The sequence below is a fragment of the Echinops telfairi genome, unplaced genomic scaffold (genome assembly GCF_000313985.2).
Source record: "Echinops telfairi isolate 266 unplaced genomic scaffold, ASM31398v2 ScPeMD7_7467;HRSCAF=8505_0, whole genome shotgun sequence".
Classification (NCBI taxonomy): Eukaryota; Metazoa; Chordata; class Mammalia; order Afrosoricida; family Tenrecidae; genus Echinops; species Echinops telfairi.
The window spans coordinates 12,375,251-12,402,091 of NW_022111367.1; the positions used below are offsets into that span (position 1 = coordinate 12,375,251).

General features: G+C 40.3%; 1 protein-coding gene across 4 annotated transcripts in view; it reads right to left on the minus strand.

Moving 5' to 3' along the window:
* Nucleotides 1-26,841, minus strand: part of FGF14 (fibroblast growth factor 14) — a 780,497-nt gene that overhangs the window by 186,537 nt on the left and 567,119 nt on the right. For all 4 annotated transcript variants that reach the window (XR_006679433.1, XM_004704289.3, XM_004704291.3 and 1 more), the window contains 2 exons: nt 19,280-19,390; nt 14,220-14,323 (listed from right to left, as the gene is read on the minus strand). Coding sequence is in view for 3 of the 4 variants with exons in the window: in XM_004704289.3 (XP_004704346.1) it covers nt 14,220-14,323; nt 19,280-19,390 (215 nt within the window). In the remaining variant the exon portion in view is untranslated. The remainder of the gene's footprint in view (nt 1-14,219; nt 14,324-19,279; nt 19,391-26,841) is intronic.

A 26,841-nucleotide genomic window follows, 5' to 3' on the forward strand; every position in this document is an offset into this window, starting at 1 on the left:
CAAGTGAGAAAGAAAATAAAACAGCAATTTCATGGGCGGGGCGGGGGCTCAGTGTAAAGAATATAAAATTCCAGGGCAGCCAGAGTCTGACCTTGAGTATATCCCACCTGGAGAAGAATGCTGCTTACTTCTTTCTTACTGATTATGCAAAAGTGTTAGACTGTGCAGACTATAATAAAAACAACTAGATAACATTTCGTAGGATGGGAACTCCAAAATACCGAATTGTGCTCCTGCTTGGTTCACATTCAAGAGAGGTGCATATTAGTGCTGCATCCTTTCACCAGGCTTATTTGATTTGTTTTCTAGGCAAATAACTTAAGAAACTAAACTATTAAAAAAAATGTGGTATCAGGATTGGAGGAAGGCTCTTTAACAACCTGTGATATGCAGATGGCCACAACCTTGCTTGCTGAAATTGAAAATCAAAGAAGATAACCTCCGGTATGGGTTATACCTCAGTGTAAGGAAAGTACAAATTCCCTAAGTAGAAAAAAAGATGGCATGGTCAGGACTTTGCTTTACTTGGGTTCATAATCATCACTCCAGATGTAGCAGTTAAGAATCAAATAACACATGGTCTTGGACGAATCTGCTGCAAAAGACTTCCCCAAAGTATTCAAGAGCAGAGATGTCACTTTGAAGACTAAATTATGCCTGGTCCAATTTGTGGTAGTCACCTAATCTGGTGTCAATGTAAGGATTAAGAGTGTACCGGTGGTGTCTAGGTGGTCAATCTGGAGATAGCCAATGAGCCTTCTGTGTGGGCATGACCTTCTCCTGAGAATTCTGGGAAATCTGGTACTCCCTCCTTGGGGGCGTGAGACACTTCTCCCGCTCTGCCACTCCCTGGAAGACGTTGCAGCTGACAAAACACATGGAACTACACTAATGGTCTGAGCTGGACAAGCCACATGGATGCAACCAGACCTCTGAAGCCAGAGAATCCACAAAGAGGCCCCTGCCGGCACTGAGATGCTTACAATGCCACTGGACCCAAAGACTTTCTCCCCACTGGCTTGTGGTCATCTTGCATTTGGCTTCATTGCATGTGTTCCGTGAGTGTGAAGAGGACTTTATTAGATTGGTATCAGACATATGGGCTAATATCAGACTTATGGCCTTGGACTAGACTGGCTTGGGATGTTTTCTTAATGTACAATTGCTCTTGAATATAAAACTCTTTCTTATACATATGTGTATTTATGAATTTGTTTCCCTAGTCTACCCAGACTAACACACAACTACAATATTTTCTATTCCTTCAAAGACCTAAGAAAAACTCAAGGATCGCTGCCTTTGGATTAAAGTGTTATGAAAAAAGATGGACTAGAGCATGGCCTACCAGAAGAAGGAATAAATCTGTGTTTGGAAGAAGTAAAGCTAGCATGCTCCTTGAAGGGAGGCTGCTGCGAATTCATCTCATGTACTTTAGACACTCAATCAGGAAGGACCACTCCTTGGAGATGGAAATCAGGTTTGGTAGAGTTGAAGGGGTCAGCCAAAAAGAAGAAGACATTCCAGTAGATGAACAGATACAGCAGCTGCAATGATGAGGTTGAACTTACTAATTGTGAGAAAAGCACAGGACACGGCAAAGTCTGACTCTGTTTTACAAAGAGCAGAGGTAATGTGGGAACTGACTTGCTGGTACCTAACAGCGAGAATAGAGTTGGAACTTGAACACACTGTTGTGCTGAGCGTAATAAGCCAAGCACAAAAGGCCAAACATTACATGCCTTCATTTTTGTAAGAAAAGCCATAAAATTCAAAGTTTATTAGAGGCTGCTAGGGGTAGAAGCAAAGGTGGCAGGATGTTAATGGTGATGGGAAAAAACTTTGATTAATGGCATGGCACAGCTGATTATTTTAATTGCTGTCAATAATTTGTATACCCGTAAAAAGGTGAATTGGCAAATGTGTACAATAGATATGCTTACAAGGACCACAAGAAGTAGCTGCTAAGGTTGGTATGTGCAAGCAAATATTTATGGGATTCGAGTCATATGTCAAGAGGTTTATGGTCATGGTTTTGTGGGATATTCCAGGTCATTGCCCTAATTACATGCCTAGTCTTCCGCTCTGCATTTCGTTGGTTGTGCAATGCCCAAGGTCTTAAAAGTGCAATGGACTATCCAAGATACATCAAGCAGTCTTTCTTTCTGGAAGGGACAGAGGAAGACTCGGAGGAGCATATGAAAGAGGTGGCAAGTTGCTCCCATGAACAATTGCTCCTTTTTCCATGAGACCAGAAGGACTGGTTGGTGCTTCATGACCATTACTGAATATTTTGATGAAAGAATCCATTAAACAATCCTGATCAAAAGGGGGAAAGGCAGAACAGAATTCCTAGGAGGCAAGAAGGTTGGAAAAATTCCTGAAACTATTGCTTTGAGATAGTCTTTTTCCCCTTAGTCCAAATATAACTCAAAATCATCTTAAAGCTTAACTGCAGTTTAAGGTAATTAGTTGTAAATGAAGGTATGCCTTGAATATTATGCCCTTTTAAAAAGAGGCTATGTGTGATCCAATTTGCAACAGCCAGTGGAAAGACTAGGCAGAAACCTTAAGGGGCGCGATTATAATCAATTCATGTTCATAAGGAAAGAACAGCTCAAAAAAGGGAGCCCAGAATGGCTGTACAGTTTGAAGAATGTAATCGGTGTCACTGAATGGTAATACAGGAGCTGTTGGATCGGTGTATGTTTTGTTGTTTGTATTCCTAATAATGACAACAACAAAACAAGTAAAATAAAAAGAGAATTGTTTCTCATGCTATGGTGAACATGCACATCTCAGCTAATATATGCTTATGTGATCATTTTACTCTGTCTTACCTAAACGTAAAGAAAGATGATTATTTCTCTAAAGCTGGTTCCAAGTACAGACAACCCAGAAGATTGTTATTTTGACCCATTTTGGGGTATTTTTCACCATCGTGAGGAATCTGCCCAAACAGAGATGTCTGAGACCTTGAATCTGAGGTCTAGTTAGTAGAAACAATGCTATCAAGAGTCCAGAATTGAAAGAGAGACGAGTTCCTTGACGGTTAAAGTGAAAGGAAGAACAGGAAGATCAATCATTTGTCACCCTGCTCTCATAAAGGACAAGCATGGTCAACCTCTTCGGAGCCACCACTAATTGCTGCTTCTCCTCTGGCATCAAGTAGCATTCCCGGTTCATCCGATTTTGTCAGCCACTTTCTTGGGTACCAAGTGACAGAAGTGAAATAAAACAACATACCATACGGGACCGTGCAACTCTTTCTGCTAAATGCCGCCTCGAGGTCAGCATTAATGACTGGGTGATGCATCTCCATCTTGTCAGAGAACAGAGCTTGTCAAGTGTCGGGCTGCTCACCACAAGGCCATGTCCATGAGATAAAAATGAGGCTGTCTGTTCTCATAAAGATGTCCAGTCTTCGAAAGCCTCTGAAGGTATTCTATTCTGCCCTGCAAGGTTGCTACATGTTATTAATCCAGGCTTTAAAAAGGATGGCTTCCTCATCTGCCATCCTGCTTAGTTTCTCATCTTTTTCATGGACTTGTCCTGATTCTTTATCTTTGTAACTTCTAGGTGACTCTAAGGAGCCCTGGAAGAGTTGTGGTTACTTGTTGGACTGGTAACCACAAGGTCAGTAGTTCAAAACCATCAGTGGCTCCTTGGGAGAAAAAACCTTCTACTCCGTAAATAGTTATAGTCTCAGAAACCCACAAGGCAGTTTTCCCTGCCCCAGAGGGATGCTTTAAGCCAGAAAGGACTTGATGGCGGTGAGCTGGTTCTGCAATTATGTGACAGTAAGGATGTGGCAGTAAACCACTGTGGCTGCACTGAGGCTATTGAGAGGAAACTCAACCCTGTTCTGAACCCATCATCAACTAATGGTCCAAGGGGCCTGTGAGTCATCGCATGTACCCGTCATAGGGTTTTCAGTCCCTGGTAGGAAGCTTGTATACAACCCTACGCTCAGCCGTAGGAAGCAGGATGTTTCTTGACAGGTAAAATAAACAGAAAGAAAGCCCATATCTCAACTCGGATAGATGGTGCTTCCAGTCACGAGCCCTTACACAGGCGAGGAATGCTTTGTAGGAAACACATTTTTGCCCCCAATTTAAGTCGTCCTTGAACACTGCTTTAGTTGAAAAGCTAATTCATCATTCACCAGTGCATATGCTGATTTTCTTAACACGCATCAGTCTTTTTTACAACAAAACAATATGGGAAACATTTTTAATAGTTTCAGCCGCCATCCTACAACCCTGGTTTTTCAGTAGTCTTTGAAAGTCCTTGTACATAAAAACTCCTTCACCATACAAAACCCTCCACGCTCTGCAAAGGCAGAAACAAATGTGGAAGATTTTAGTCAAACACAAATAGCCTTCTATTTTATCAAGTTTCAATACCAGAAAAATCTGGTTAAAATGGTAAAGTGCAATGTTACTGTGTATTTATTTGAAAGTTGAAAGAAATATAAAACTAAAATGTTTTTAATTTTTTTTGAAAATGTAGAAACAGTAAAGACTTTTCATTTTATTTTAATTATTAGTGAGGCTCTGCCTTTAAAATGCTCACATTTAAATGGCATCATTTGCTAGAAAGTAAGGTTTATTTTGTTGCCCCAAGATTCTCTCTGAAGGAGAAGATCTTGTTCCCCCTCAGCTCATTAATGCGCATATGGCCCTGTTAGAATGCAGGCATTGCATACCCATCTTGTTCTCTGTGGTTTCCTCAGGAGCTGTCGGGGAGGAATGCATGAATAAGGGCGGCTCTGCAATTCTAACCCGAGAAATAAACCCATAGCCCCTTTGCTGATGCGCCATGATTTTCAGTGGCGAAAGATAAATGACATGCATCATAAAAGCATGAGCATGGAGGCACTCAAGGAATAAATTAATAAAATTTACCGTGGAAATTTATCCTACAGATAATTGGTCAAGAAATTGCCTAATCACACACACAAAAAACCTCACCAAGGAGGTAAGGATACAATCCTAATAGCATAAAGGAAAAAATACAAGTAGTGTTTAAGAAGAGAAAGACCTCCATCAACATTCCAGAGCCAGGGAGGAAATTTCTGTCATGGAACAAGTAACCAATTCAGTTGCTTCTATAGGGAGGTCACAGAGCAGGTATCAAGTTCAATTCAGTATAACCAAGATTATAATGATCTCAGCCTGATAGTAAGGCTGTTTGAGACTCTTGCCTGTGGCTAGAGAGGATCTACCAGCGGCTTTGTCTGGGTACTGGATGTGTAACGATAACAGCTGATACTAGGCTTTATAGCAGGGGTTCTCAACCTGTGGGTTGCGACCCCTTTGGGGGGTCAAATGACCCTTTCTCAGGGGTCACTTAAGACCATTGGAAAACACAGAAATATTTCACATTATATAATTACATATTGTTTTGTGATTAATCACTATGCTTTAATTTTGTTTTATGATGTTCAATTTGTAACAATAACAAGATATCCTGCATATCAGATATTTACATTATGATTCACAACAGCAGAAAAATTACAGTTATGAAGTAGCAACGAGAATAATTTTATGGTTGGGGTCACCGCAACATGAAGAACTGTGTGAAAGGGTCCCGGCATCAGGAAGGTGGAGAACCACGGCTCTAAGTCTGAGCCCCCTGGGATCCTCAGATAACCACTGTGGAGAGGGAAAGCTGGGTTGGGAGACTGGGAAGGAAAGGGCAGTTCAGGAGTAAATACTGATGGCAGGAGGAGGGAGAGAGCCTTAGGACTGATCGGGATAGCACAGCTCATTTAAAAGGCGATTTAACTGGGGGCGGGGGGGCAAGCTCTAAAATTGGTGTGATAATAATTGTACAGTTCTCCTTGATATGATTGAACTATTGAATTGGATGATATGTAAATTATGTGCCAATAAAACTGTTGGGGGGAAAAAAGAATCACTCAAGAGTTATAGATTGAAGACTTCCAACATATCCTCTTTATTGTGTGTGATTAGAAATGTAAAAATAAAATTATGAAATTATTGATGCTGACAAAAGATACAAACTTTAGAGTTCATCACCAGGTGCCTTCCAAATGACTGACACCTAAATATTGGACTTCTAAATTTTAAAAAATAAACAAAAACAAGATTCATGTCTTTTTTGAACTCCCATAATATCTACCATAGAAGTTGTCAATGGAAGATTCAGCATAACTATTTATTGAATGGTTGAGTACAATTAAAGTATTAAAATGCATACCCATAACAACAGCTTGACCCTTCAGCCAACATTTAAGTAATAAGTAATTATGTTGAATCAAAATGATCTTCTATAAATTTCTTGCAAATTGTATTGTAGCCAGTCCTATGTGTTACATTTCTATTATGATATTTCGATAGTTAAGGAATTTGTACAATGATGGGCCCACATGGGACAGCCCAGTCTTTATGCAGCCTTGGAAAAGAAACTCTCACGGGGTTCCTCCCTGGTGTTACATGCCAGACCCGCAGTTACCTATCCAAGAAGTAACTCTCTTCTTTTTCAGAATTAGAGTTGGAAGATGATCTTACATGTAAAGAAAACTACCTCTCAGAGAAAATAGAGGGATAAGGACAAATAATTTATTAAATAGAAATATACTTTTTATTAGTTAATTAAAAACAGATGAACTGATTCTAATTCTTGACCCGGATTTCAAACCAGTCATACTTAGTCTGAGTTCTAACATCTTTGCAAGTTCCCTTATTTTACTTTCTCAAACCCACCCACCCCTTTCCCCCAGTCCGTTCCGACTCTTGGTGACCCTCTGGGGGATTTCGGAGGCTGTCCCCCTTTCAGAAGCACACACCCTCAGCTCTCTCAGACTGAGCACCTAGGGGTTTGAACCCACTGGCCTTGTGGTTAGCAGTCAAAATTCTTGCTTTCCTATATCATCCAGGTGCTCAAGGGAACGTTTTCTGTTCTCTTCTCCCCAGGATTAAGGGAAGCGAGCTAGAACTTTCTCCATGCACATCCTCAAAGGTCAAAGGAGAGAGGTGAAGACTATTCCTAGCCCTGCCCATTTGCTTCGTTCCCAGTTGCTGAAATGAACCACGAAATCCTCAATAATGACCATTCAAACAGGTAACCAAATAGAGAAGGCTGTCATCTCCAAGTCATGACATATGAGAAAGGGACACGGGCCTGTGTTTGTCAACATGTGTACTTTGATAGCCTGCACTAGAATTGTTCCAGACTCGTATTCAACATGCTGACTTGTGAACCATATCGGACTCACGGAGCTGGAGGTGTGGAATCTTTCCGGGCACTACAGTTCAGAGAGCCACGCTGTTATCAGAACAAGCTTTGTACACAGGGATGTTTGTGAACCCTTCAGAGAAGATCGCAAGGTCTGTTATCTCCCTTCTCATAAGCTTAGCCTCATTTATATAAATACATTCAAAGAAAACATAAACTACTGCCATTGTGTTCATTCTCACTCATGGAGTGACCCTCTAGGGTAGACCTTTCCTATCAGTTTTCTGAGACTGTAAATCGGTACCGGAGCAGAAGGGCTCATCTTTTCCCTTCATAGCAGCTGGTGGATTTGAACTATGGATCTGTGGATAGCAGTTCAGTGTTCAATCCACTGGGCTACCAGCGGTTGCCAGGTGCCATCTGACCCTTCTGCCTGACAGAGCAAACTCATGCACAGCAGAAGGATATAAGGCCCAGAGGGCACCACCTCTGCATTTGGTATGTTTGAACCCATGGCTGAGGCTACTCTCTCCACCCCTTTTGTGGAGGGCCTTCCTTTCGCTGCTCCTCTGCTTTCCCAAGCAAGATGCCATTCATTGTTCCTATTTGTTAGTCTTTTTACCTCACATTCACGAGGAAAAGGATCAGTAGCCATCACTCAACCATTCCTATATCTGAACACCATTCCTTCTATGAGAAAGGAGCTTTCTTACATGCAACGGTTATTAAAAATAACAAGCCAAACCCATCCCTTTAGTTGATTCCCACTCAGAGCTACTCGGTAAGAGGAAGTAGAACTCTCCCAGTGGTTTCCAAGGTTCTCACGTTTAAGAGAACCACATCTTTCTCCTGCAGCGGGGCAGGTGGGTTTGAAGTGACCACTTTTCGGTTTGCAGACACATGTTCAACCAGTGTTCCACCAGTTTCTTAATAGTCATTCAGCGGAGCTATAATCTACCTGGAGATCCTCCTATGGACACACTCAGCATACCTAAAAATATTTGCAAATATCCTCCTCCTTCTGGGTTTTGCTTTGTCGGGAAAAGGTATTATAATTTCCCGAGTTTCTGAGCCGCTCACCCCCAGGGAACTGTTACTTCCTCATGCTCATTCCCAGGGAATCATGGAGTTCGCGTTACTTTCCCGCAGAAAACCCTTTCAATTAGTTCTCAACCGTTCCAGTCTTTTAAGCCAGAGATTCAAAGCACACATGTGCCTGGGTCTAAAATTATTAGTCATGTGAAAAAATCCAAAAGTAAAAGTTGATTTTTACTATGATCAAATTGGAGATTGCGTGGAAGCGATGCACACACGCAGAACCCTGTACAAATTAAACAATCACTTCAGGGTTTTCTAGCCTTATTTAGTTCGTTCTCTTCATTTAGACCCCCAGCCTCCCTGATCTGGCCTATCCGAATAGTTTTAAATTTCCCAGTAGACTTTTCCCACTAATTTTCATGAGCACACATGTAATCTTTTACTAATTAAATGTGAACATAACTGGAGTGTTTCCTTCCCTTGGGGTGACATCTCATCTAATCTGACTCCTGACGACCCTGTGTAACAGAACTGAATTTCCCCATAGGGTTTCTGGACTCCCATCTTTACTGAACCCGCTTGCCAGGGCTTTCTTGCACGGCACAGCTAGATGACTCTGAACTGCCAGCCTGTTGTTTAGCCATCACACCCTTCCCTGTGGCACCACCAGGGCTCCTTAAAGAATAACCATATGTGACCATCATTAAGGAAGAGAGGGTAGAGGGGAAGGTGTGGGTAGGGGGAAAGGTCCATGAGACTAGAACAAATCGAGTATTTAGGAATTGGTTGGAAACCTTGGGATGGGTTTGCAAATGGATGGATTTTGCTTTTTCTGCCTCCACACCCCACGAGTGGAAGGTTGGGGTCAGGAGCCAGGCACATTCCAGTCCTGTGACAGTCTGAGTGGAAGCTCAGGCTCCTTTACTTTTAAGATATCGTTTTTTTCCTTCTTCTCCTTTTCACTTGCGCCGCAATTCTTAGTTTTATATTCCATAGCAAGTGGATTTGGGAGGTTCTATTTTGCCGGTTTGTTTTTGAGTACCAGTGAAGAATTGTGCAGCACCAAGTGAAATTGTGTTAGACTTCAAGTCTGAGGTCGATGCCGGTAAAGCAAACAAAATGCTTGTTTGTTTGTTACTGAAGGGTGATGTGACAGCCCAGGTTGTCCATCAAATCCTCAGTCCAAAGCTACCATCACGTGCCCGCTCACAGATTGTTGCAGCAATACTATGTAGTGGTTGTGAATTGTTGGAATAACAACTTCAGAATCACAAGCAGAGGCAAAAAGTGGGAAGGGGAAATATCCTTGGTAAGCAGTGTAATCCTGGGCCTCTGACTGAATTGAAACTTCTAGAGGTAAGTTCAGAAATCTGCATTATTTCTGGCTTTCCAAGTACTTCTTATGAGCTTTGGCATGTACAAAACACTGTAGTGGTGAGGCTTTTAAAAATTATTTACATTAGGATGAATTGTTGCTCTGGACATTTGTCCCACCTGTTTAAGAGTCAGATGGAATTCATTTCAGGACGACACCAGGCTGTATTATTCCACCTCCACCCCCAAGAGTCCTGCATCTGGGTAATACAAATATTGACCAGCTCGTGACTGGTAGAAGAGCACTAATGAATGCAGATCTTTTTTCTAAACCTTATCCTTCCGAAAGAGAATCAGATAGAAGTCAGCATTTAAAGTAATTGAACTTTAAACAGGAGACGGAGACCCAGGCATCGGAAGGATCACCGTGCAGGCTGGGAGGGTGATCGAGGACCGCATGGATGTTCTCGCTGTAGCCAGGCTTCATCCATCGGACCACAGGTCTCTTTCTCATCCGTTCTCCTTACCCCCTCCTAGTTTTTCTCTTACTCAAAGAATATTCTGACTTCAGAGCTTGCTTCACCTTTGCCCGAACTATGAGTGATATTTTCATTTGAATGTTCTTTCCAGTATTCAAATTTTACGTTATAAACCCTGGCTTTCACTGAAGGATTTTCTTAACCATTCAATGTCTGGAGGGAAAACAAAAAGAAACGACCCTTGACTCTTTCTCTCATCATTATAAATAACCGACGGTTTGTTAAGTGCAATTTTTCTTAAGATCATTTTCACTGTCTAATTCTTAAACAAAAGCATTCACCAATCACTTTCTATCCCACAGCCTCGCGGTCTGCATTCTACCTTCAAGCAAACAGCTTATTTTTGACATTAGATCCCTTGAGATCTATCATCAAGTGACAGTTTACAGTCATTATGACCGCAAGGTAAACGATGAGCCATCCCAGGGAGAACAAGCACCTTAAGCGATGGAAGTGTGATCGTTGACAGCTCAGTCAAGACTCCTTTCTGTCCTCCAGAGGGGAATTCTCTGACACGTCGGATAGCTTTATTTGGATGGCAAATGTTATTCTTGAACTACAAATAGAGAAGCATGCACTTCAGATAAAATCACCGGATTGATTTTCAAGGAACAGAATTTACTTGGATGATTTAGAGATTCTCGTGCATCTATTCTAAATCTATAGACTTTCAACAAAATGAGTTCTATCTTAGGCAATAGTGTATAATGCACACACTTTAAAACATATTTTTATGTGATAGAAGCTTGACATATTATTTCCCAAAATGAAAATGTGAACATATTGTTCCTTATGTTTGAGTTTCCTAAAAAATATTTTTTTAACCTTCATTCAAAACTTAGTTGGATTAAGAATGCTCATCCTGGCTTTTAAAATTTAAAGTTCACATATTAAATGTGATAATTTTCACAAATGGGCAACATCTAGTTTGCAATAGCAAGCTTTTTCTTGACAAATAAACTTTCCTGCCATTGCTATTTCTTTATTCTAAAGTTGCCAAAAGAAGAGATTAACATTTAAAAATATAGTTCCTGATATTTTCCCTAAAGATAATTTTATTCCCTAGGTTAAAAAAAAAATCCCCTAACGGTTATCACTGCTTCTTCATGTGTTTATTAGTTCTAGTGAGACTAAGTGTCAGACCACATTATTAAAATGTCTGGCATGTGAAAGCTGCATACGAAAACAGGGGAAAATGTAAGATAATGAATCAGACTAATTACACTCATTTTCCACTTTCTCCACCAAGATACATTTTTGGTACATTAGTCTCCTTGTTAAATAGAACTTACTCATAAGTTTGCTGTGAGCATTAAGTGAGTCAATAGATATTAGGCAGCGGTTCTCAAGCTGTGAGTTGTGACCCCTTTGAGGGTTAAACGACCCTTTCACAGGGGTTGCCCGATTCATAACAATAGTAAAATTACAATTATGAAGTAGCAACGAAAATAATTTTATGGGTGGGGGGGTCACCACAACATGAGGAACTGAATTAAAGGGTTGCAGCATTAGGAAGGTTGAGAGCCACTGATATAAGGTGATAAGAACATCACTAGGTAGAATGTACCTCTAAATAATAGATGTTATTATTACTATACTCCTATGAGCATGGCTATTATTATTACATGCAATATAATAATTATATTGTGTAATACTATATTATTATTACAGTGAATTCAGAGTCACTCTAGGGGGTTGCTATGAGTCAGCATTGACTTGATGGCAGTGAATTTAATTTATAGAATAAATTACTCCATTTGAGAAAATAATTCTTGGTGTTGAAATACTCAAAGTTCAAACTGTATGGTTTCTTAGCAAATGCATGGACAGCGTTTGACTTCTATCTTAAGGCCCTTTCATGTGAGATGGCTTAGAATGGAGAGGTGCTAGCCTGGGCTGGGCAGGAGACCAAGCTAGCCGTGTCATGGTCACAAGTTGGGCTGTGATCTTCAAGGTCACCTGTTTGAAGCTACTAGTCATGCTATGATAGAAAGACAGGGCTTTCTACTCCCATAAACAGTTACGGTCTTGGAAACTCACAAGAGCAGTTTTACCCTGTTCGATAGGGTCGCTATAAGTCAATGTGAACTCCATGAGAGGGAGTGAGCCTGGGCTGTCAGGATCAGTGTAGAGATGGGGCAAATAAAGAGGATCTCTTAGCAGACGCAAACCCACTGCCCTTGAGTCAATTGTAACTCACACTGACCCTAGAGGACAGGGTCGAACCGCCCCCTCTTTCTCCCGCAGGGTGGCTAGGGTGTCCAACTGTCCAACTGTCTTGCCATTGGCAGCCAACCTCAAAGGCACGATGCGACCCAGACGCAGGGTTGAGAATAAAGGGTCATAGGTAAGGAGGGTGCAAACCATGGTCTGTGTGTCAAAAAGGTCAAGTCCTTAAGGGGGAGACACCATAACCCAGGTAACTGGAGAACCAGGGAAGTGAGAGGAAAGAATAATGAGTCAAACAGGAAGGCCGAAAGTGGCCCTGGGTTGAAGCCAGGAGCAAAATCCACAAACAGCTTCAAGAGCTCTGATTCCTGGCGGGAATTCACGGTGCAGAGGACTGGAGCTGGGAGGTTGTCCATCACTCATTCCCGTCGCTTCTGCACGGAATCGATTATAACAGATCTGATCGACACGACACGCTAAACTCCACTTGTTTAAAAAAGACAGACATGTGCTGCATTGTGACACGTAAGTGAGTCACAGGCGTTTCCCTCAGATGCAGGTAAACATTTAAATTTCCCCTGGCAGTATTATAATTCATATATGTGATAAAATCATCATCAGAAACAGAACGAGGGCACCATGGCAGACGTGGAGAAGAATTTTTTTTTTTTCAGTTTTTTCAAAGATTACGTAGGGGACAAAGAGAGAAACCCAAATAACAGAACAACTGTCAAAGCAATACAAATCCACTTGTACACAGACTAGGGCTCCCTTGAAAATGACCTGGATCCAGAGCACAGTTTTCCTGATGGGGGCAATCGGGATTCCGTGTTCTAGCTGCCTCACCGCGTGTTGGCGAGGCCTCTGCTGCAAGGGAACACAATCTACATTCTGAGGGACCCATGTCTGTGTCCAGGCAAGCCCTTCGGGGACATCAGTTGAAGAATTGCCAGAGCTGATCGAGAAGGGAATCACCACTTGCATTGCATTTTCCTTTGACAGGAGTTCCTAACTTTGCTGAAGAAAATACATCACATTTCCTCACAGGTCACCTGGGTGTCTTTCTCCTTAAAGAGTATGCGTGTGCATGTGGGTGTCTGGACACACACATGGATAGTATATATGTGTGCATGTAAGTGAATGTATAAGTGTGTGTTTACTGTTAAGAACATTCAACTACAGAGTTTTAGAAAATTTACATGAAGATGGCTTACAAATGAAATAAGAACATTTTTCTTTAAGATACTATGAGTTACCATGATAAAATGTTTCATCAATTTGATCTTTTTTTGCTCAGGGGATTATGGAAAGGTGTACTTTCATCTGTCTCGGTTTCTTGGACATGTGGCAGAAATGAATTTCAACTGCATTAGAATATACAAATGTGTTCAGCACATGATGAATGCAAATTATTTGTGAATACTTAGGAAGTTTTCACAATAGAACATATGGGTGGAAAAGTGCTCAAGTTCTAATAAACAAGAACACCAAACAGAGAGACTTGCTTAATTATACACAAAGTACACATTTTCATAATAGAAATAGCTCTTTTTCCACTAAACTATTTAGACAATCTGAATTTTTATTTTTAAAACAAAAGATATTTTTGATGTCACATGTGTCTTTAAAAAATAGGTTTTATCAGCAACTCTTTAACACAAGTACATATCTGAATAGAAGTGAAAATGTTCTATGCACACTCCCCCTCATAATCTCTCTACTTCATGAAGTGGATCATTCTTCTAGAGATGGCAAATGGACTGGATCACAAGGCAGCAATGTTACTCCAGTCGGAGACATAGCCCCATTCATTGTATCGGCGCCCACATGGCATTGTAATACCAAATCCTAAAGCAAAACCAGCAAAATTCAATAGACATAGAACGCCGTGGTTTTATCGTCGCCGCAGTTGTGTTTGAGAAGCAGTGAACAAACAACCAATATCTGGCAGTTACTTACGGATGGGTAGAGGTAACCTTCTCCATTCATGGCTATATACAACCCAGTCTTCACGCCCTGGATGGCAACAACACGCAGGCCCACAGGGATGAGGTTGAACAGTGCTGTGAAGACAAACGCGGTCGGTCACAGACGAGAAGGGAGGCACAAAAGATCGCCAGACCTTCTTCCTCTCTCGATTACTTAAAGCACGACAACACTGTTGTCCTCTTCTAAACACTTTCTGTCAGATAAGTTGATTGATTGATTGATTGATTGGTTGGTTGGTTGGTTGGTTGATTGATTGATAGCTATGAATGTTCAGCCCCGGGTATGGTAGCTGTTCAGCTTCAGCGTGTCAATCTCCTTAGTAGTCCTGCCTACGGATTTTGATGAACTGATGGGATAATAAACAGAATCGAGGCTTTAATCCTGATTCTAGTGTCACCACCTCTGACACCATTCATTGCAAAAACAACTCAAAAAAATCAATTGCAAATATTTCAATGAGCAGAATTTTAGTCCAAGGTGAAGGTTCAATCTGGTCTTTCATGCAGAAATGGAGGTTCATAGGTAGTGGAAGTGAAAAGCCAATCCCCAAACTAAATAACTCTTGCCAAACCAACATGAATCCATAAGACCAGGAGCAAAAGGACAATCTATGTGTCCGCCAATGGTTAACTCACCACACTGAATGGCACGCAAACTTTGAAGGTCATTATTTCATTAAAAATGTGAATGACAATCCAAGTAGGACAAAAACATTCAATTCTACCAAAATAGAGGTGTGTGTGTGTGTGTGGTGGGTGGGGGGGGATGTGTCCATTTTAAATGTAGGCCTTTGTTGATAAATAAAAATACATTTGTTTATATATTCCATGTAATACTGATATAATATTATTTCTGCTGTTAGGTTTTTAAAAAATTCTTACCATTCCTTTAGGGTATTGCCATACAGGGTTCATTGGATGATTATTTATTGGACCTTCCAGGACTTTTCTTAGAGATAACTGTTTGATGATTAGGAGAGTGTATTAAAGCTATATTTATAGCAATACGAGGGCTTTGTATAGCTTTCCAGGAACAGACATCGTCCTCATTCGCCCAGGGAGCAGCTCCTGGGGTTGAACCTCCGGCTTTGCAAGTAGCAGTCAATGCTTACTGGGCATCACCAAAAGTGCTGCTTAATCAGACACTAGTTTTTGAAAATGCTGCCATTTAGTGGATGAAGAATTCTAAAAGTCCTTTTCAGGTCATAGGGGAGCTAATGACGAAGTGGCCACCAGCATCAAGCACTTTCTATATTGGAACCGTTTAGGTACCATCAATGATGTTCATATCATTTTTTCCTTCTCAGAAGAATCTAGATCTCAGTATGGAAACCTGTGAGGATATGAACTATGAGGACTAGGATTTTGACTCTCCTTTTGATTCTAATGGTATAGTGGTAACACATTGGCCTGCGATCCCCATGGTCGGAAGTTTGAAACCACCAGAAGCTCCGCAGGAGAAAGATTGGGCTTTCTACTCCAGTAAACCATTACTGTCTCAGGAACCCACAGAAAGTTGCTATGAGTCAGCACTGACTACATGGCAGCGACTTTGGGTTTTCTGATTCTTAGGAGCCCTTGTTGTATGCTAGGTGACGGATGGGACTGCTAGGCACAGGGTCACCAGTTTGAAGCCACCAGTTACCCTGAGGGAGAAAGAAGGCTTTCTACTCACATAAAGAGTTACCATCGCAGAAACCCAGTGGGGAAGTTCTACCTGCTCCTATAGTGTCACTGTGAGTCAGAATCCACTCACTAGCAGGGAGTAGGCTGTGTTTTGTTTTATTGTTTTGAATAATCAAGGAAAATTCCTGACAAAAGCAGCTTATAACAGTTGTTGGGATTTCACTGGGTCTACATAGTAGCATGTGTAGTTGTAGTGGCTTGAAAATAAATCACGAGAATTTGAGAGTTAAAGTTTGAGCTTTGTGATGTATGTCCTGGGCGACTTTCAGTCTATTTCTTACAAATTCCTTATTTATGCAGGACTAATCCATGTTTCAGGAGCCCCAGTGTTGTAGGGTTTAGGAGCTGGAAAGTCAGCAATTTCAAAGCACACCAGGTCCTCCTTGGCAGAAAGACGAGGCTTTCCCCTCCCGTGAAGAATGCAGTCCCAGAATCCCAAATGGGGGCCGTTCGACCTTGACCCTACCTTTTTGCTATGGGTCAGCCTGGACCCCTGGGTAGCGAGTTTTGAGAATACAAGTTTGAAGGAGCCCTGGGCCATGCACAGGGGCAAGGTGTGGCTGGCTGCTCTGGTCAAGGTTTTAAACACCTCAGAAACCCAAAGAAGTATTTTATTTTGTCCTACAGGGTCTTTATGAGTTAGGACTGACTTGGTGGCCGGGGATTTGGATGTGATTGAATTGATGTCTTATGTACTGGGGATTAGAATGCAACTCTCATCCAATCGGAAGGACTGTTCTCTCAATAGATTCTGTTGGCCAGCTTTTCCAATGAATGTCCCCAGTTTTAAAGAATGTGTTTCTCTTCTAACACTATGCTAAGACTTATAAGATTACTGTAATGCCAGAGAAAAGAAATATATTAAAGTGTATCCTCCTAGATTAAAAATGTGTTTCAATTCAAAGTGTGTTAGTTCAGAAAAGCGGCGTTAATTATTAATTTCCACTGCCTTTTGAAACTGCGATTCCCTAGCCATCTTTTTGATTACCTTTAGAATCATATCAGTCTTATAGCATTTTGGAAAGAGAGCCTTTAGTTCACCCTGCTTTGTTTTGTTCTGCAATGTCTTGAAAATGGTGACAGGGCAAACCTAACGGGCTTAACATGGACACAAAAAGCATGTGCTATATAAGGCGAGAAGCTTGGGATGGATCCTTGCCTAGAAGCTAAGGCACGGACCGGCAGACCAGGCGTTCGACTCCTGCAAATAGCGAGCAGTCTCCTAAACCTGGGGCCAGTTCTACCCGGTCCTCAGGGTGGCCAGGAGTCGGCATGGACTCAGCAGCTGTGGGTTTGGGTTGTGAGGGAACGTGGGCGCTGTGCTTTGGCTCTGCCATGCTTGAACGAAGGAGCTCCTCTTGGGAATGAAGGAGCTCTTTTCAGAGTGCACACCCCTATCTTAAATGGGAATCAGAATGGATATGGAGCTCCTAGGAATTACTACTGCTTTGTCTGATGCAGGAAAGAAACCCCACATATTTAGAGAACACAGGGTCACGCATTGTTCAGCATCTCACCATTCCAGTGCTAGTTTTTAATATGATTCCGATAACCAGACACCATTAAAAAGTACCAAGGGCAGCAAGATTTCTCGTAAAGTCTTTGAAGTAAATGGTTTTACTTTTTACCAAGGAGTCTCCTAATGCTGCATTTGCCTACAATACAGTTTCATTCCTGTCAAAAACACAGACATGATATGCATGACATCAGTCTCTAATCTTATAAATGTTTCAGAGGGCCATAGCGCATAGAGGGGTCAGAGCTATGGAAACTAGTTTCATGCTCTATTAATCTCTGGCCAATGAAAATCAGAAAGCATTGAAGATATCAGGACTATGAATACCTAAATTTCATGACCCTACAACTGTAAGGCATAAGAAGGGAATGGCTTTAATCAGAGTAGAAAAGGATTAAAGATATGGGGGGAAATATGAGGAAACGTATTCGTTCAAACATGGTCAAATACTGATACCTTTGAAAGGTTCAGTCTAAGAACAAAGTCCCCACAAATATCAGGGGTTTGACAAAGATCTTATGAATAAAAATGTCTCTTCTTTACTCTCAATTGTGTCCCATTCTTTTACTAAATCAAAAGAGAAAATAAATTATAAAAATTAACTGATGAGCAAATACAATTGTGAAAAGTTCAAAAGTACAAAAAGAAGATATGTTAGCTACAAGGAGAACAAAGAGATTAGAAATTTAAAGTAGGGAAAGTGCAGACAAGCAAAACTTTAAAAGAAGTTGAAGGGAATATTTTTTAATGAAGCAGTGCCCCCGAAATAAAAAAACAAACACAATAACCAGCAAACAATAGCTACTTTGTAATTTTAGCTACATTTAGAGCTATGTTAGTAACATCTGATTATCAGAATCTAAAATGAAATGTTGAAATTAGAATTTAAATGAAATTTTAAATTGGAATTTAAAAGGTCTTATCTTGAGTAAATATCTTAAAATCTTTCCTTCTTGCATGGAATGATGTTACACATATATGCCAAGAATAAATAAAAATTGGATGAAAATATTCATCACAGTTCCTGAATCACTAATAATATATTCTGTGATTAAATATTTCTAGCACTATCTGTTTTTCTTTCTTGTTAATTCTTGCAAGCAGTAAAAAGCATGTATTTTGTAGGAGAAACATATGAAATAAAAAAAGGCAGCTGATGATCGTATAAATACAAAATAGATAAGAAAAACCATATATTTGAAAATGGAGCAACACCAGGACTAAATACAGAGTTGTCCATAAAGGAATAGTAGAATTAAGAGAGACACTTATATAACGGAAGGTGTGTGGCTTTTTATAATAAGGATATTAAATATCACAAAGCCATTCCCTGTAGTCATGCATTTTGTATAACGCTTTCAGGTCACCGCCTCTACATCCTGTCTGAAGCATAAATATATGATCATTTTTAATGTACACAACTATTTTCAGTTACATTTCTATGATTTGACAAAACTAATACCTATAGCTCTGGAATTTACACAGGGTTCATGAGGAAGCTATAGGTCTGAGCAAATAATATATGAAAAGTAAACATATAATCAACTGTACTAGGGTACTTCCTGCACTGTTGAGACAATGTGGTGAATCTGCTGGCTTGGAAAAATGTTTAAAGACAAAAAGTCATGAAATTATTTTAAAATTGAAGACTACTGTTGCTCTATTAATTATTTCATCCACGTATATTTATGCAATGGTCATTCTAGAGCATAACATTTGTAAAAATTAGCCAACACCAACAAATATGTGTAGATGTAGTTGAAGGTCATTTACGTAGTACTATACCTTCCACAAACAGTGTTCCCCAAGGACCCTAGGTTGCCACTTACTGGAATTGGTGCTGTCATCCTTGGTCCCATCGAGAGCTCCATCGGGGTGCATTTGCAAGTAGTAGCCTTGCCTGCAATATAACCGGGTCACTATACCCTTGAGTTGGGGATCTGAAAGGCAAACAACAGTTGTCATGAGCTTTACAACGTGCCAGACAAGTTTCTTTTTTTTTTCTTCTCATTCTTTTTTCCAGCCCCATGAGGGCAATTTTTAGAAGTAGCATGTTTGGTTTTAGGTCTCTTAGATTGCCCTGTGTGATTTTGAATGCGGACTATATTCATCACAGAGGCGGAGGAAAAGACACTTTAGTTAAGTTGCATAAAACAAGTCGTTGTATGAAGTGAATATTAAATGATTACCCTAACCTTATCTTTCAGGATGGCAGTGCAACTATTTTGCAAATGCCTGGCCCTAAGAAACTTTGTTAAAGCCTTGTTAGGTAACTATTCCTTTTGTCTTGAGGAGACAGTGCAGCGATTCAGATTCAGAAACAAAAGCCTGAAACTCACTCCCATGGAGTCAATGCGGACTCACCGTGACTCTCAAGGACAGGGTAGAACTGTGATCACTTTGTGGATCGCAGTACAACCACTGGGCCACCGGCCCAACCCTCTACACAGACAAGCAGCACTGCCCCAGAGAAGCTGTCAATCTTCTCAGAAGCAGGCTGCCTACTCTCTCTCCCATGAAGTGACTGGTTGGTTCAAACCGGTGACTTCTTCACTGTCAAGTGCTTTAACTGCTGCACTATGGAGGCTACTTAAGTATACCAGTAACAAGCACCCAATTTTAAAAAATCCATTTTAAAATTTCCTACTAACATTCTAACACGTATTGTAACTAAAAGTCCTGATAGGGTCTATACCCACTAATATGCATGGAAACATCTCTAGACATTATGGATTATTTACAGAAATATAGAAAAGTTGAGTCCTATATTTAGAGTGAAGTATAACATCACACCTAAACAGTGAGGCCAGTTTAGAAACAATAAGTAAATAATTGGAAAAATTACGCAGGGATATATTATAATGTATAATATTTAAGAGGAATATAAATCATGCAATAAGGGATTTTATACTTTGATATTAAGAATTGGGGAGAGAATGCTGTAATGTTTATTAAAACAAAAAAAGTAACATATGACTACAGATGTCCCATTTGGCGATTCATTCAAAAGATATCCACTCTAATACTCCTGTTTTTTACAAAGAACCAGCTGTACCTTTGAAAACAAATATTTGCACAGGGTTTTTCAAAGGCCATATCCTCATCACATTTACATCACAAGATTTCGATGTGGGGCATCATGATGTTTGTCATGGCAACAGCCGTATCTCCCCAGCAGCTAAATGGGACATGCACATTTGATCACGCTGCCCAAACAGTAGGACATTACTGCTGGAGGAGGCCCAGCATCTTGTCATCAAGAGACAAACCATGTCCTTGTGAGCAGGTGAATACAGAAGCACATGTACGAGAAACGGAAGGTACCCGAAAACTAGATTTCTCAGAGTTCCACTTTTGTTCTCAAAAATGGAAAAGAATTGCAATACGTGTCAATGCACAGTTTGTGTATCGAACAGTTTGAGAAATGCTGATGTTAGACACACTCTCTTCACAGGTCATATTCAGACAAACATTCTGGAAAGGATGCAGGAGCCCAATGGCTTCACAGCATCATCCTTTTCACAGACCCAGGTTTTGAAAGAAACATGGGAGTGATCCTGGGACTGTGTTACACATGGAAGGGTTCTTTGAACCGTGTGACATAGCTCTCGGAGCACAGAACTTTCAAGAGCACAAAATTGAAAGTGTCCATTAGTGTAACTAGAAAACAAAAGCCGTGCTTTAGGCTGTCACAGTATGTCTTTTTCCCCAAAAAACATTGATTTTATTTTGCAAGAGGTTCCCACTTACGCCCACCCTGCTAAATTTAAAAAAAAAGTGCACTGAAAAGAAGGGATTTTAAAATGTTTGTACACTTTTTACATCCTAAACCCCCAGGAGTCCCAAAACATTGACCTATTTTATTTTGTAAGAGGTTCCTATTTAGGAACACCCTGTTAAATAACAATAATAAAAAAACAAAGAAGAAGAGGAGCAGGGATTTAGACACTTTTGTACAATTTTTACATCCTAGGTCCGATGTGTTGGAAGGGTGAAGGCAAGGCAGGCCTCTGGACCCCTAGACCCACATCCACCTGAGCACTGGGATGAAAGGCTCGGAGAGGAACTAAGCAGCTCCCTTTGCCCAAGCCCAGGTAGGAGATGGCAAAGGATTCACCAGGTACGTTTGGACTGCACTATCACCTTTCTAGTTAGTAAGAACTTATTTTATTAAATTTTCTCCTGTAACATATTTATACGAATTAATGGGAACAAGTAACATCAAAAAGAAGAGCATAAAAGAAAAAAAAGGGAAGGTGGATTTCCTGAATATCACGAAAGCAAACAAAAAATTGTAGAGATTGATACATTTTCTCTAAAATTTTTATGGACCCATATTATTTCATTCTTAGCAATCCAGTCTTTTAGCTATGATACCTCCAAGACTTGAATTAACTTGGATAGCCAAATAGTAAGAAAACAGTAATTTTCTCATGAACACCCCCACAGCCCCCCCAAATGGGGCCCTTCGTGACCACACATTTCTGATGAGAGCATACTTGATCTACAAAATAATGTTTCTGGTGTTGTATTAGCTTTGGCATAATTTCAAGGAACAAAACCAAGTTGGGTTTTGATTCACCTAGTTTCACATTATCTTATATAGATTGTTGTAGACATACTAAAATGGACTGTATCCAGAGGTGCCAGGCATGGTTCTGTGCTCCTTATACAATGTACTAAACTTCACCCCCACTTTATTTCAACCAATTTTGAAAATGAAACAAGAAGGATCAAGTAATCTGACAACACCCAAACATAACTACTGAATACCGACTGGGATTTCTATTCAGCACTCATGGAGAAGGACTGATGGCGTCTGTAACAATGGGCTGAAACAGCCCAACGGTGAGGCTCACAGAGGACCAGGCCGTGTTCGGTTCTGCTGCACACTGGGTCCTTCTGAGCTGAAGTGAACTGGAAGGCCCCTAACTACTACAGCACTCAGCCCGGAGCCGGTCCACTTCACCAATGGACTAAACTGCTTCTCCAGAACGAACGTGTGAGCTATAAACCATCCCCTTTTCAAGCCAACAGATGTAGAAACACATAATAATTCTTCATCAAACTACTGTATGATGGATACATTTCCACCGCAGAACCACATCCAACATCTATGTTTAGACGTTTTCCTCCCATCCCAAACCACCCACTATCATTCAGTGGACTCAGATTCATATATATATATATATATATAGGGTTTCCCAGGCTGTAAATCTTTATGTGACCACCAATCTAGCCTTCCAGTGCTTACCTGTCGGTGCCACCAAATCTCCGCCCCAATCCCTGCAATGAGCATCACCTGAGTCATTATCGGGTTCCTATTAATGTTCCATTTCCCCCCACATTTTTCTGTCTCCAATATGATCACGTCCATAAAGATCCCTCCTAGCAGATTTCCTCATGGGCACAACTGTATTCACGTGCGTGCGCACAAACACACACACACATCTTTCAGGGTTAATGCCTTCTACACCTTCACAGTTCCATCAACACCAACTCAGGGACACTTTTCCTGACACGTCAGAGGAGGTCAGACTCCACTTTTGAATGTTTTTCTATTGGCATTCATCGTAGATGTAATAGATTTAGCATCAATTGATTTAAGCAAAAGGCGTTATTCCTTTTGGAAACCTTTGAAATGAATCACAAGGGATAGAACACACCACAACCAGCACCCGCGCACGCAGCATTGAGGTTAAACACAGGCTAATTATTTGCTACATTTTACTTTATCATGTATGGGTATAATTCACATTTGTAAAAACCAAAACAATAATATGAAACCCAAGATGGCAGTCACACACACACACAGAAGATTCACTGCCACTGAGTGAAAGCAACTAGAATTTTTACTCTCCAAATGAGAGGTAGTCTTGCTAACCCACATAGGCAGTTTCAACCTGCCCTATCGGGTCACTATGGTGGCGCCAGGGCAAAGCCTAAAAATGCCCACGACATTTGAGCAGGTAGTTGAGCTTAACGGAAGTCTAATATGTGTATAAATATTTATTATATTAGATGTAAAAATTACTATCCAGAGGGATAAAATGGCAGGCAATACACCTAGTGCTGAATGACTGTCTATTCATGCAGGGAATTTGAATATTTGTTTTTCAACGTTTTACTGTTTTCAAAATTCCCTATAACGATGACATGCTAGTTTTGTAATGAACAGCAGTGATTTTCATAAAATATCTTGCTTAATAGCTTTTGGCAAAGAATGTGTAGAAATAATGATGCATACATATATGCAAACAATATTGCACACAATAGTTCTTTTTTATTTCTCATGGGCCATATAGTCGACTGATGGCTTCCGACTCATAGCCATCCCACTGAACACGAAGTGTCCCTTGGGGTTTCCAAAAGTAGATTGCCACATCATCCTCGTGCATTTCAAGTGCTCACCTTTTAGTAACTAACCAGGCACCTCGCCACTGCATCAGCAGGGCTAGACGACTTCATACGTAGCTGTAAAGGATCTAAAACCTACAGTACTGTGGTATATCACACTATACTTCTCCATTCATTTATTTTTGTACATGGTCACATCACCCTAAAACATTTGGTTCTTTATTCTCATAGGATCTACCAACATGAAATATAGCCATCCTGAGATTAATCTCCTAATGTATGCAGTCAAATAATCAGCATAAAAACAAAGAGCTGGTAACCAAAACCTACCTATAAACAATTGCATTCGGTACGTGCAGTCAGGCAAAAGACTAGCTCAGTTTCTAGATCTGTTATAGAGAGGAAAACACGACCCTTGATGTGTACACTCCACAGCAAGTCTTGACTTCAATCTGAGGCCTGTTAGAAAAATCATTTACCTGTATTATTTCAAGACATGGTTAAAAGGAAGTTACCATGAAAGGGCCAAGAAAATCTCACCTGACTGCCAGGCCTGAGAAGACCCAGCCTAGGGAGTTGAAATAAAAGCGCATGCTTCCGAAGCAATGGTGTCCAGTGCGGAGTGGCTCTCCCTACAAATAATCCACTGTCTTGTGTGGAGACACAACATTATAACTTTGTTTACTTATCATCTCCCAAAAAAGGAAGACGATTTAATAACGAGTCAGCACTGGTATATTCAGTTGGTCACATTGACCAGGGCCCACTAAAATATCTGAAAAAGATTCCATAATTCTGTTAAGTTTCCTGCCACAGGCTCATGACGAGGGAGGAGCTAACGGCACAAGGAAAGCTAGCGGCGACAGCATCAATCCGGTTGCCCAAGAGTGAAAGCAGTCTCTCTTCCTTCTGTTTGAATTCTTTTCTTCCTTCCTCTTTGACAGTTTCCTATTTTCATTTCATTGTACCTTCACATTTCCCTAAAAACATTTTGAGGACACTCCTTAAAACTCTGTACTAGCTATGCTCCCAATATTAATTAAAATGGAAAATAATGAAAGCTAATGTGCATGGGCAGCAAGAAAGATGTGTTATTCTCTATTACTCTCAAGCCTCAAAACCATAAGAAATGCAAATCAGTATCACTGCCTTTGGATGCTGGGTGGGGGAAAGATACCGAACATTTTAAATGAAAACAATCACTCTCTCAGAAGTGGGTTCATCTACATCAATCACTGACACAAATTTGTTTTGGTGCAGTGTGCAGACTGACAAAAAACAGATCTGAATAGTCCATGAAATGGTTTATGCATGTTCAATGATTGTTTTAAATGACAAAATGAGAAAGGTACAACCTGATTTATATATGGCAAATGTATGAAAGTATATCTATAGAAGTTTGGTACTAATTTGTTATCAGTGCAGGTTCTTAAATGCAACTCCTTTCTTGGCTATGGATAATAACACTTTCTTACAGGATTAAAAGCAACTTTTGGAATATACATTTTCTGTGTTCTGGGGTGGAGGGGATAAGGCAGATCTAATTCGGTTTTGGAACTCCTGGGAGGGAAAAATCACATTGTGAATAATTTATCCAAAGCTAAAAATTATCATATAATCCAATCATAAATGATGCCAGAAAACTCTTCCAAAGGACTGGGGAAAGAGTTGAGTAGGGTCACTCAGGACAATGATAAAGAAACCTACAAAAATGTGAAAATTTGCTCCATCTTTCTGTTTATACCCTAGGATCACATTTCATTTTCTCTGTTAACTGACCTCACGCTACCTCCAGAGTCCAATCCTCAGGGAACTTGTTGCAGACATTTCAGACAAGTTTCCTAACTCACCAGCCAAATCGAGCGCATTATTGTGTCTGTTAAATTTTAGCTGCTGTCCTTACCATCTTCTAGAACATTCCCTCCATTGCTGTTCAGCTTACTGGAATATGTTGCCAACAGGTACTAGGAGGGATCGTTTTGTTTAACAGAATCTTGGTAGACCTGCTTATGTTTGTTTGTATAAATAAGATAGTGTGATGCATGAAATCCAAGATAGATAACGCTTCAGAAACAGTAGGGGAGTAATGATTCCCTAAAGGTATGGGATGACGGGGAGCAGGGGAGGGAGCTGTTAGCAATGATGACTATATAACCCCACTTAAGGGGAACAGAGAACAGAATTGTAGGTGAACAGATACAATGTATGGTGTAGATATGACAATAATAATTTATAATAATAATAAGGATTCCTGGATTGTAGGGAAGGAGAGGGAGGGGATAAAAGGGAACTGATATCAGAGAGTTAAGAAGAAAGAAAATGTTTTGAAACTGATGGTGGCAGCAATTGTACAATTCTGCTTCATCTAATTGAATTATGGATTGGTACAATATCTGTAAGAGCTCCCAATACAATGATTAATAATAATAGTTACATTTATTTATCTAGGTATTTATTTATTTTCCTCAGAGAACTTGTACTCTATTTTGGGGAAAACGGAGAGCACACATTACAGAGTATTTCATCATTTGGCCATGGGACATATTAATGGGCTTACATGATTTATATCATATATTACCCAAACAGAGTTCACTGGTGGTGCCAATGCTTATGCACTCAGTTACTAGATGAAACATTGGCAGTTCATGTGCTTCCAAAGATCACAGCTTTGAAAACCCTACAGAGTGCAGTGTACTGAGGCACATAGGGTACCCGTGGGTTGGAATTAACTTTACAGCAACTGGCTTGGTATAAACAGATAAGAAGAGACTTCAAAATATCCATGGAACATTTTCATATCTTTTCATTCTATTTTCCATGAACTTTGTGAAGCCCCCTTATGGCATATATGTGTTTTTGTAGTGTGTGTGTGTGTATGTGTATGTTTGTGTGTGTATATATATATATTTATGCACTTATTAGCTATACATTGTACATATATATATATATAATTTATAGCTAATAAGTGCATTTATTTGCTTTCAAGGAAAAATGCATTATTTGGGATTGAAAAAAGGTAATGGGACTTTTGACA